Genomic DNA, 12647 nt, shown 5'->3' with positions numbered 1-12647 from the left:
TTCTTTTACCTTGAGAAATGCTTAGCATGTTCTTCCCTTCTGGCTTTCTAACTCCAGGTCTTTGCACATTTTATTATAATAATTGACTTTGTCTTCTCAAGCTGCTCTTGGAAATGTTCTGTTCAGCTGTTTTATCCTGTCAATTCTTTCATGCACTTTAGCTGTTCTATGTTCAAGGGCAAGTTTCAGAGTCTCTTCTGACATTCATTTTGGTCTCTCCTTCCTGTCTTTTTAATGACCTCTTGCCTTCTTCACAGATCATGTTCTCAATGTCATCCCACAATTCCTCTGGTTTTCAGCCATTGGTGTTCAATGCATCAAATCTATTATTTAGATGTTCTCTAAATTCCGGAGCAATATAAAGAAGGTCATATTTTGGCTCTAGTGGACTTCTTCTAATTGTCTTCGGCTTTAACTTGACAATCATATGAGCAGTTGATGGTCTGTTCCACACTCAGCTCCTAGCTTTGTTTTGGCTGAAGATGGTGGCTTCTCTATCACCTCTTTACACAGATGTAGTCAATCTTATTCCTGTGTGCTCTGTCTGGCGAAGTCCACATGTAGAACCATTGTCTGTGTTGTTGAAAAAAAAGTATTTGCAATAAATAAATCATTGGCCTTGCAAAATTCTATCATGCGATCTGCAGCAACATTTCTATCACCAAGGCCATAGTTTTCAAAAACTGGTGATTCTTCATTTTTTCCAACTTTTGCATTCCAATCACCAATTATAATTAACACATCTTGATTGCATGTTTGGTCAATTTCAGACTGCAGAAGTTGGTAAAAAAATCTTCTATTTCCTCATCTTTGGCTTTGGTGGTTGGTGTATAAATTTGAATAATAGTAGTATTAATTGGTCTTCCTTGTAGGCATATGGATATTATCCTATTACTGACAGCACTGTACTTAAGGACAGATCTTGATACATTCTTTGTGATGATGAATGCCACACCATTCTTCTTTAATTTATTATTCCCAGCATGTGATCATCTGATTCAAAATGGCCAAAACCAGTCCATTTTAGCTCACTAGTGCCTAGGATATCAGTTTTTATGCATTCCATTTCAGCTTTGACAACTTCCAATTTTCCTAGATTCATACTTCATTCCATGTTCCTGTTATTAATGGATGTTTGCAGCTGTCCCTTCTCATCTTGAGAGGTGCCACATCAGCAAATGGGAGTCCTGAAAGCTTTACTCTATGCACATCGTTAAGGTCAGCTCTACTCTGAGGAGGCAGCTCTTCTCCAGTCATATTTTAAGTGCCTTCAGACCTGAGGGGCTCATTTTCTGGCACTATATCACACAATGTTTCACTGCTACTCATAAGGTTTTCACTGGCCAATTGTTTCAGAAGTGGATGGCCTCCTCCTTCTTCTAAGTATGTCTTAGTATAGAGGCTCTCCTGAAACCTGTCCACCATGGGTAACCCTGCTGGTATTTGAAACACCAGTGGCCTCCAGCCTCACAGCAACACTCAAGCCATCACAGTACTACAAACTGACAGAGTTTGTCTCCCCTAGCTGTCCTTCAGAGCTCTGCTCATTTCCTGGTTTTCCCCACCCTGCTTGCTTATCCAGCCTGCCTCAGGGGCAAACACTCACCTTCTGCTGGTCCCAGCTTTGTCTTAATGCGGCCTGTGCCCAGGGGCAGCTCCACGCACACAAACAGCTGCCTTCCGCTAGTCTCAGCATGATAGTAGCAATTCAGAATTGAGTATGTGGCAAGTGCTATACTAAACAATTTACCCACATTACCCTTTACCCACATTATTTCCTTTAATTCTTATAACAACCTCACAAGTTAAATATTATTACTATCCACATTTTATAGATGATCACGTTGAGGCTCAGAGAGGTTAGGTTAAGTTGACTAAGGGCTCACAACTAGTTAGTGAACTTGATGTTCTGGCTTGTTTACACCACAGTGTAGATTCTTAACCACTTGATAAACTGCATCTGTAGAAATCATAATTCAAGCACTGGATTGAAAAGCCAATGTTAACTGGCAGTGAGAACACTTATAATATTCGCATTCACGAATGCAACATTTTTCAAATGAAGTTTCTACTTCTTGTATGGATACATATCTCTACCTTATTCCAGGTGACTTTTCTACCTGCCCTTTGCCTGGATGAAACAGAAAGAGGGTGAACTTTGCAAACAGACACCTGGGTTTGAGTTCCAGCTCTTCATTGGCTGAGTGACTCTTGCAAGGCATTGAGCTTCTCTGATAGAAGGAAAGAAAGTATAGTAAAATAAAGAAAGTGAGTCCTTGATCACTAAGTATGGCAGGGAGTATTCACTTAGATATCACCTGGCTCAGAGTGTATCTCCTTTTATTCACTTTTTGTTTTTCCTCTGCCACATCAAAACTGGACACTATTGCCCCAGCATTGTTTCTAGACTTCACATATTTTGGTTTGGGATCCCTAGATCAGAGGTTCTTAAAGTGTGGTCTCTGAACCAGCAGCATTAGCATCACATGGGAACTTGTTAGAGATGCAAATACTCAGTTCTCATCCTAGAGCCAGTTAATCAGAAACTCTGCATTTTGTGTTTTTTAAAACTTCTCCAGCACATTCATGTTTGAAAAACATTGTCCTACGATGTCAGCTTACGAAAATAATTTGTAGCACCTGTAAAATATTCACATTTCACAGTGCTCTCACTTATTTGTATTCTTTCAACCTTCACAAAACAATCCTGTGAAATAAACAAAACAAGAATTATTATACCTCTTTTTTTAAAAAAAGGAAGTTGATATTGTTTGAGACCACAGAGTCAGTGAGTCACAGAACGGAACACCCAGGTCCACTTTCTCTGAGAGCAGACCTCTCCTTAACCACTCCTGCGGAGTCCCAGGAATGACCTTAGGTGGTAGATATCAATTCCTGAAGGTTCTCTGTCAACGTCGAAGAAACTAGAACTCTGCTGCTTTGGATATACCACCTTTCCTCTCTGGACCTGAACTTCTGATCTATAAAATGAGGTAGCTGGACTTTGCCTACAAATGAGTCCTATTTTATGCTCAGGGAAATGACAGATCCATACCCAAATAATTTGGGAAATTCTTCATTCTATTTACTTCTCTTGGAAATTCTCAGTGCAGATTGGCCTTACCGGAGTTCTGAGCAATCCTGATCCAATGTAGTCTGTTTAAATCCAGGTTTTCCAAATATGTTTATTTTCATGTTAACCAATTGTCTTTGAGTCAATTCTGATTGATAATGGCCCTCTAGGACAGAGTAGAACTGCCCCCATGGGGTTTCCAAAGCTATAATATTTACAGAAACAAACTACCTCAATCCTTCTCCTGAGGAGTGGCTGGTGGGTTTGAACCACTGACCTTCCAGTTAACATCTGAATGGTTAGCCACTGGGCCAACAATATCCTTCCAAATATAATGTTTCATGGAACAAATCTTAGAACTGCCAAAATAAGCACTAAAATAATGCAGTCCTTTAATGTTGCAGTCCACATCCTTTTTATTATCTCACATAAGAAGACCAAAAAAAAAAAAAAAACTCTGCTGTCGAATCAGATCTGACTCATAGTGACCCCTCCTTGGGTGTCCAAGACAGTATCACTACAGAAGTAGATTGCCCAATCTTCCTTCTAAGGAATGGCTGGTGAGTTTGAACTGCCAGCCTCTGGTTAACAGTCAAGTGCCTTAGATACTATGCCACCAGAGCTCCTATACAGCCAATACCCTTGACCACGTTCAAAGCTTGTCTCCATCCACTTCATTTCAGAATAATTTGTGTTCAATCCCTTCTAGTCCACATTTCTATTAGTCTCCCCCACCCCCTTGCATTCCTCTTCTATGTCAAGTTACAGATGAAAAAGTAGAGTTGTCCTTGTATTGGTTTGTGAGTGTTTGTAAAATTATCAAGAATTATGTAGAGGATGCTAGGAAGAAAACATACAAAATTACTATGAAGTTCACGTCTGATTGCACATTACAGAAAGTTTCTATCCGTGATAAGTTAAATCATCTTGAAGGGAGACATTTTAGTCCTCTTAAACCATATTCTCAATAAGTCTAGCCCATGAGAACAACCAGAGGAAATCTCTTAAGTAACAGCTGGTGGCAGCTGGGTGGAGCCCTTGTCTGCACAGCATCTGTCACCTGCCTCACATCTGGACTGTCACACAGCGTAATAGGAGAAAGCTGTTCACCTCAAACAGACTTACGTAAGCATGCCTCTCATTGTAGAGATGAATGTGTGGCATCTGTTCATGGAAACCCTCTTGGGTTTCCAGGATTTCTTGATTTCAAGCCACTAAAGCAGTGGATTTTATTGCATTGATGACAGTGTTGCTGCCATTAAAGAGAGGTGGGGAAGCCCAAAGAGCAAGGCCTAGTGAGATGAAGCTATTGTGAATATCTGTTGTTTGTACCTGCCAGTAGCCATCCCACCTTCCTCTTGTAGGACAACCAACCTGGCCCACTTAAGCTGGCTGCCCAAGGATAAACATTTCTCACATTTATTTTTTAAAATCTACATTCAGATTTAAATTTTAAAAAATGTGTGTGTATTTTTAGCAGTCTTCCTGAAGAAAAAAACAAACAAACTTGTGATACTACTTTCCCTTCTTACCTCCAGACCATGAATTCAACATGGTTCTTGCCTCCTGGAATGGTGCTCTGTGCCAGAGATAGCTGTCAAAATCCTACCCACCCTTCAGTGCCAAATTTAGAAGTGACCTCTTACATGATGTAGTTCCCGAATTCATCCCTGCTTGATCTTCTGTAGCATTTTATAACTCTTGCAAAAGATGTATTCAGTCTACTTTGTAGATTATAAAATTGTGTGTGTATGTATCAGTCTGTCCTATCTCTTTGTAAATCCCAGAGTGCAGGAACCATAGCTTACCTACAGCTTCTAGCTTGGGGTTTGCACCTAATAAGTGCTCAATCAATGTTTATTGAGTTAAATTTGCCTTCACCACTTTGTTATCAAGGACTATCTTGATTGTGGGTAAAAGGAAACCCAACTCATATCAACTGAGACAAACAGAAGAGTTGGCTCCTAATCTTGGGGACAAATATAAATACATTGACATATGTTCCTAAGGCGTCCAGTGTTAGTTTTGAATTTAGAGTGATCCAAATGGTTGCATCAGAGATCAAATACTACATTTCTTGCTCTGACTCTCAGAGCAAATTCTCACTAAACCAACTTCAGTTCTAATCCCATTCTTGAAGGAATCATTCTGACCAGGGGAGCATAGTACACTGATTGGCCAGGCCTGAGTCATGTGCTTTTCCCAGTAACTGGAATGATCAGTCCCATTTAAACCAAAAGGACTAATGATGTTGTAGGAGTGGTTCTCCTTCCAGAAAAAGGAGGGATAGCTGCTTGGCAGACAAAATCAACAAATATTCACAACACCCCCTTAACACAAGATCAAGAAGAGTCTAACAATTAGAACTATCAAGCAATGAAATAATATCTCCTATAAAACTACAATAATGAAAAGAGCTCTGATGATGCAGTAGTTGAAGCATTTGCTACTAACCAAAAGATCGGTGGTTCAAACCACTAGCTGCTCCTCGGGAGGAAGATGAGACAGTCTGCTTCCATAAAGATTTATAGCCTTGGAAACACTATGGGGCACTTCTACTCTGTCTTACAGGGTTACCATAAGTCAGAATCAACTCAATGCAGTGGATTTTTTGTTTGGTTTTATAAAACAGTGAGCTAGTCAGCCACTTGTCAGGAATATTTTATAGTGAAAAAGGGGTTAGATTGTTAAGGTTCTCACATCCTTTGAGAAACAAAAGATTATGTTTAGTGAAGAAAGAAGCAAGAGAAGGAAGAGAGCTGATGAGCTCAGCTACTTTTTTTTTTTTTTTTTTCCAGAGAGCAGATGTGGCCGTGGCCCCCTTAACCATCACCTTGGTTCGAGAAGAGGTCATAGACTTCTCCAAGCCATTTATGAGTTTGGGGATCTCCATCATGATTAAAAAACCACAGAAGTCCAAGCCAGGGGTCTTCTCCTTCCTTGATCCTTTGGCTTATGAGATTTGGATGTGTATCGTTTTTGCCTACATTGGAGTGAGTGTTGTCCTCTTCCTGGTCAGCCGCTTTAGCCCCTATGAATGGCACAGTGAAGAGTTTGAGGAAGGTCGTGACCAGACAACCAGTGACCAGTCCAATGAGTTTGGGATATTCAACAGCTTGTGGTTCTCCCTGGGAGCCTTCATGCAGCAAGGATGTGACATTTCTCCCAGGTCAGTCATCACTCCTATACCTCTTTGCTCAATGCTACATTTTTCTTGGGGTGGGAGTGGGGGAAAAATGCTGGAAAGTTAAGGACTGGAAATTATTTCCAGACTTCACTTCATTTTTTAAAAACAATATGTTTTATAGTCAATTGTTCATTGCATGCTGTGAATTATGTAGACTCACCCTGTGTCTGTGTTAGCTCTGTTTTCTATCTAGTTGATGCACTCAAGATTAGTAGATACAATCATGGCTTTAATATTCTGCATTTAAAATGAGCGGCAGTGTAATAGAACTTTGATTGGCACCTACCATATGCCAGGCAAGGTTGTGAGTCCTTCACATGCATTATCTCATTGAATCTTTATAGTAGCATAATGTGGGACTCTCATCACATCCCTTTTTACAAATCAGGGACCATAGAAATGTTGAGTATCTTCCCAAGGTTACACAGCTACTAGATAGCTGAGTTTGTATTCAAACTACACCGTGTACCATTTTTCCATGGTGGAAGGAGCATTGGATTATGAGTCCTGACTCAAGGACCAACTCTCTGAATGGCCATGAGCAAGTAACCTGACACTGGCCTCAGTTTATCCATCTCTAAGAAAAAGGATGTTTTCTTCTAGGTTCTGAGAGGGACGCTGGCAGTAATCTAATTCCAGTGGTTTCACAAATGTGTGTCACGTGGTTCCAAAAATGAATTTCTCAGAGATGCCTCAGATATTGCCCTTGAGAATAGTGAGACAATAAGTCAGTAGGTTTTCAGCCCCCAACAATGAACCAGAGTAGCTGCATTTTTATCTGTTGTATAAATTGGACTTTTGAGTATGATTTCTTTTGAGAGAAAAAAAAATCTGAAGCTAATAAGAAAGAACGGAGAAAGGGGAGAAGGAAACAGGGAAAAAATAAACTTGAAAGCTGTCAATCTATTCCAATTCCCACAATTCTGGAATATGCATGCCACAGATTCCCTCCAATTTACCAGATAAATAAACACAGACTGTATTTCCTTTGACCGTAGCTTCATGTATATAAACTCTTTTTCCAGTAGGTGTTCTCTTGTAGATTACCAAGTCTTTAAAACATGTAGGAAGGGATGACTGGGAAGTAGGCTGTCATTTATAGATTTGCACACACTCTCACTTTCTGGGGACATATGTGTATAAATATCAAGGCCTCACAGACATGTGCCAGTGATGTCCTTACCACCTGTCCACATTTTGGAGTGTTAATGAGAACCAATATTCCTCAGTGGCAATGGAGTAACATCTTCCTAACAAGTTTCCCCCAGGACTTATTTTGCCTGCTGTATAATTTAGAAAGTCTCATTGTTCATCATAAAATCATGTTTCTCGTTAAATAAGAATGTAGTCAAGGCAGGAGCGAGGGGTGCAGGGGAGGAGGTGTGAGACTAGCCAATACTGGCAAACACTTGGTGAGCAGTAGAAAGAACCAAAGAACCAAGCAGGGGGAGGGCTTGCTTAAAAATAAATCAGGCCAGTGGATAAACAGTTGGAAGGCTCATTCTTGTCTAGTCAATATAACTTATGGCCATCAGAACATGCACGTGTCTAAAAAGACCCATAGGCTTGTTTTTCCTACATTATTTCCTTTATCATTTGACATCTTATGTCTTAATCACACTTTCAATGTCTGGCCTCAGGGTATATTTTCATATCCTACCATTTGGTCAGGGGAGCTCTGGTAGCATAGTGGCTAAAAGCACTTGACTGCTAACCAGAAGGCTGGTGGTTCAAACCCACCAGCCACTCCTCGGAAGGAAGATGGGGCAATCTACTTCCGTAGTGATACTGCCTCGGAAACCCAAGGAGGGGTCGCTATGAGTCGGGTCCGACTCGACGGCACATAACAACAACAACAACAAACCATTTGGGCAGAGGTCTCCAACTGGTGGCCCATGAGCTGATTTCCTCTCCCAGGTTTGCTTTTTTTTTTTTTTTCTGAGCTGCAGTGTTTGGTAATGAATGTCCAAAAGAGAGGGACAGCTACCCTCTTTAGACTACACAACCTCCAGCTGGCCTCCTTCATGCCTGTGTTACTCAGCTGGCCTGTATGAAGGTATTTGAGTCTGTGACTTCTGGATGCAAGAGGGTTTTCAAACTGTGCTTCCTGGAGTACTGAGGATCCCACTAACATGTCTTAGGACCAGCCACTGCGGTAAAGATGAAATTGAGTTGAAAAGTCCCCAACTTCCCCCTCTCACAGCTTTAATATGTCAACTCCACTCTGTGCCTATGTTTTTTCATTGGTAAAATGGAAATAACAATTCTGCTTCAAGTCTTCTCATGAGGTTTAAGTGAGGTTAATACATGTAGAACCCTTAATGCTTCAAGCACATAGAAAGTACTAAAAATTAGATGATACTTTTTTACTTTATCAATTTATATATTGGATTTATACTAAACCTCATTAGAAGAAAGGGTACTGGTGCTCACACTGATTTAGAACCTAGTAAACTACCTCTTCTGGGAAAGTCCACAGACAAAGTAGAAATAGCAAGTGGTTCCCTCCAGAAACCTGGATTCCCGTGCCTCCTCCTCATAGGAACTGACAGGAAGGATTGTGACTGTAGAGGAAAAGAGCTGAGATATATAGGGATGAACCAGCCCAGATAGGGAGTTTTATACACTTGAGATGTCCCCTTCTTCACTGATTTAGAGTTTGGGGAATTAAAATCCATTTGAATTGCATAGTGCACTCATACATAAGGAGCTCTGGTGGTGTAGTGCTTAAGGCATTTGACTGCCAACCAGAAGGTTGATGGTTCAAACCCATCAGCCACTTTGTGGAAGGAAGATGAGGCAATCTACTTCTGTAAATATTTACTGCCTCGGAAACCCAATGGGGATCACTATGAGTCAGAATTGACTTGATGGCAGTGAGTCTGGTTTTTGGTTTACACTCACACATGCTTATCTCCTTTGAACTTTGTATTATCTCCTTTTAATTTCTTCAGTTCATGGCTAGTTACCAGATGCCAACAAAATGTGGCCAAATGTCATTGTCTGCAAGTAACAAAAAACCTGACTGACAACAGTTATGTGAACAGAGAATGATCTTTCTCACATTACAAGAAAAATGGAGCCAGATATTGACTCATGTTAGTTCAGTGAAACCAGCATCAACAGCTCTGTGATTCTCTTGACTTTGCCTTCATGGTCACAAGATGGCTGCTTCCAGATATATGTTCATGTTCAAGCAGCAAGTAGGGGAAAAAGTATTGCCAAACATATCCATTTCTTTGGAACAGGAACATAGAAACTTACCAAAGTTGTCCCCACTCCAAGCAGATGTCTGCTTCTCTCTTTACCCAGAACAGTGTCCAATAGCCACTTCTTGCTGCAAGGGAGGCTAGGAAGAACAGAATCTAGGTTTTCTATGCTCTAAAGTAGAAGAGGATAGAAATGAATGCTCGATAGGTCAATCAGAAGTATTGGCCATAATGCCTAAAGTAGATGTTTTCTTATGAACACCATGAGTAGATAAAACATAATCTGTAATTACCACATTCATTGATGTATGCAAGGAAATGCTGCTGTCATGCTTTGAAGTCACCTCTCCTTTTAAAATGTTTATATGATAAATCAGTTTTGTGAAATCTGTTTTAGGATTCAAAGTTAAAATCAGCTTAGCTGATTACAGATTACTTTTTTTTTTTCATTAGGTTGATGGTGAGATAAAAATGTCTTATATGAATTGACTTGATGGACCTAATTCTTATGCCCAAAGACCTACTTTTTAATAGATATCTTGGATTCTTTTTCCACACAGAGGAGCATTTTGAGGAGGGATATATTAAAGGAAGAACAAAAATCTTCTCAGGCAAAATTTGTCTTGAGCTCCCCTACCTTCTCTTTCTGTACCTTTTCCCCCTACTTGTGACCAAGACCATTCATTTATTCAGCACATGTTACTAATTGCCTATAAAGTGCAGGACATGGAGCCAGGGGATGAAGCTATGAAGATGTAATGATGAGTGGAGCATGGGGGAGGGAGCCTTTGTTTCAAGGAGCCTTCAGTGTAGCAGTATGAGACAGATGCTAAACAAGCAACCATGAATGCAAAAGCTGTGGTGTGCTATGAATAAAATGAACCTGCTGTTGCAATAGACAACAAAGGAAGTGATAATTAAAGGAAACTAACTTAGAGAGTTCCAAGAAGTTTTCTCTGTGGAGCTAATGGGTAAGAAAGAGCTAGGCTTGTATAGCACTAAGAGACAAATAGTTATGGGCAAAGGCTCTCAGGTGGAAAAGAGTTAAGTGGTTTCAGGGACAGGAGGAGCTGCCAGTGATTAGATATGATATTGGAGAAGTAGGCAAAAGCCAGATCATATAGGACCCTGTGGTCATGGTATATATTTGAGGGCTTACTATAAACTCAACAAAAAGCCATTGGAGAGTTTTAAGTAAGAGAAGGATTGATTTACATGCTAAAATACCACTCTGGGAGCTATGAGGAAAAATGAATTAGAGCAGAAGAGAGGCAAGTGTAGAAGCAAAGAGACCAAGCAAGAGGCTCTCACAGCAGTCCAGAGGAAATTATACTGATGGAAATTATAAAGATGGTCATAGAGACAGATTTGTGGTCTATTCTGAAACCAGAATTGACAGATTTGCTAATGGATTGGATAAGTGGGAATGAGGAGAAAAAGGATTCAAGAGTGAATCCAAGAGGGAGGAAGCATTTAGAAAACCTGGGACCATAGTTCCACAGACCTTAGCTCTGGGTGAAATCATTAGGATGCTCTGGTTTATCCATTTCATGTTTTAGATGAGGAAACTGAGGCCCAAGAAGGGCAATGGGACTTACTCTAAGATCACCCAAGCAATATCCATGGCCTCTGATGGTGTAGTGCCTAAGGCATTTGACTGCTAACAAGAAGGTTGGTGGTTCAAACCCACCAGCCACTCCTCAGAAGGACAGTTGGGCAATCTACTTCCAATACCACCTTGGAAACCCAAGAAGAGGTCTCTATGAGTCGGATCCGACTCAATGGCAGTGAGTTTGGTTTTTTGGTTATTAATGTTACTCTACTTTGCAATCTCAACCCAATGATCCATTGCCTACAAGTGAACTAAGAATGAACATCTTCATCTTAATACTACCACAGCCTGCACTCCCCTATTGGCTTCTCCATTCAGTCAGTTCTTTTCTAAGTTCAGATAATCTTAGAAAAGAGAAAAAAAGGGGATTGGAATGTCCTCAGGGAATAGAAGAAAATGAAAAATGATAATTTCAGCTTTCAAAACTCTCTTTTATTCTTGATCTTGGAGACTGTATCAGAATATATGATAATTATCTCCACCTGGTGAAAATAATTACTCTCAGTGAGAAGTCTCAGGCAGGGGAAGTGATGGCACTTTGGGGATCTCAGGGAACCCCATACCACACTCCGCTAGGTGATGTCTTGTGGGGGGAGGGGCTGTAACTGACACCATGGGAACAAGGTGTCCAATAAGGACAGCCCAATCCAGTAACCAATGGCAACCTGACCTTTGAGTTCATACACAAATTCCATCGCAACCAGTATAATGCCAGCATTGAAAGGTGAGGAGAAACCTACCCCCTTCCACCTCTTCCTCTGCCTCCTCCCCTCCCAGAGAGAGAGCCATGCAAACTCAGTCTTTTCTCCATGTGTGTTGTGGGGGAGAAAGGAAGGCTGAAAGTAAATATTCAGGGAAGTTGATGGAAGTAGCCTGAAATTATAAAAACATTTTGCATTTTGGAAACATAAGCCTGGTTTGAAGCACAGGTTCACTGCCACAAGGAAGTGTGGGTAATGACAAGGCAAGACATGATGTGATAGATGCTCTCTGTCTTAGGAGTAGGTACAGGAATTTCTGCTGGGACTCTGAATCAAAATCATTTGGGATGTTTGTCAAAATGCAGACTCACAGGCAACACCCCAGATACACTGAATTGGAAACTGCAAGTGGGGATAGGAGTATGCATGCTTCACAAGATCACCTCCTCCAAGGTCAGATGAGCATGAACCTTTGGAAGACATTGAATGAAGGTGTTGTCCAAGCATGTTAGAAGTGAAGCTGGGGAAACAAGGTCTATGTGACAGCCAGAAATAGTGTCAATCAACAACGGTACCCACTGCACCCAGGGTCTGCCTGCTTGCTGCCATAGGTTGTGTTATTTGCTGGGTAAGCACAGGAAATAACTGTTGCCACTGAAGGACTAAAGACTTACTAGGATCCTGCCTCCTTCAGCAGACCAGGCCACCAGGAGGTGTTCACAAAAAGTATTCACTAGTGTATATTTCCACTTCATTGCTTTTTCCTTGCCATTAACAAGGTGTTGGCCCAGAAAAGGTGATCCTGCAATTGTGGTAGGTGTGATCACTGCATTGACTGTCTGTGGGTGGTTCCATCATGGGGTGG

At 40.9% G+C, this 12647-nt stretch overlaps 1 protein-coding gene across 1 annotated transcript in view; it reads left to right on the top strand.

The window, feature by feature from the left end:
- Nucleotides 1-12647, top strand: part of GRIA1 (glutamate ionotropic receptor AMPA type subunit 1) — a 515315-nt gene that overhangs the window by 407639 nt on the left and 95029 nt on the right. Inside the window, exon 11 of the mRNA XM_007946426.2 lies at nucleotides 5872-6242. Coding sequence (XP_007944617.1) covers nucleotides 5872-6242 — 371 coding nt within the window. The remainder of the gene's footprint in view (nucleotides 1-5871; nucleotides 6243-12647) is intronic.

The sequence above is a fragment of the Orycteropus afer genome, unplaced genomic scaffold (genome assembly GCF_000298275.1).
Source record: "Orycteropus afer afer isolate SDZICR_OR568_19922 unplaced genomic scaffold, OryAfe1.0 scaffold00160, whole genome shotgun sequence".
NCBI classification, from domain to species: domain Eukaryota; kingdom Metazoa; phylum Chordata; class Mammalia; order Tubulidentata; family Orycteropodidae; genus Orycteropus; species Orycteropus afer.
This window is presented reverse-complemented; position numbering and strand designations above follow the sequence as displayed.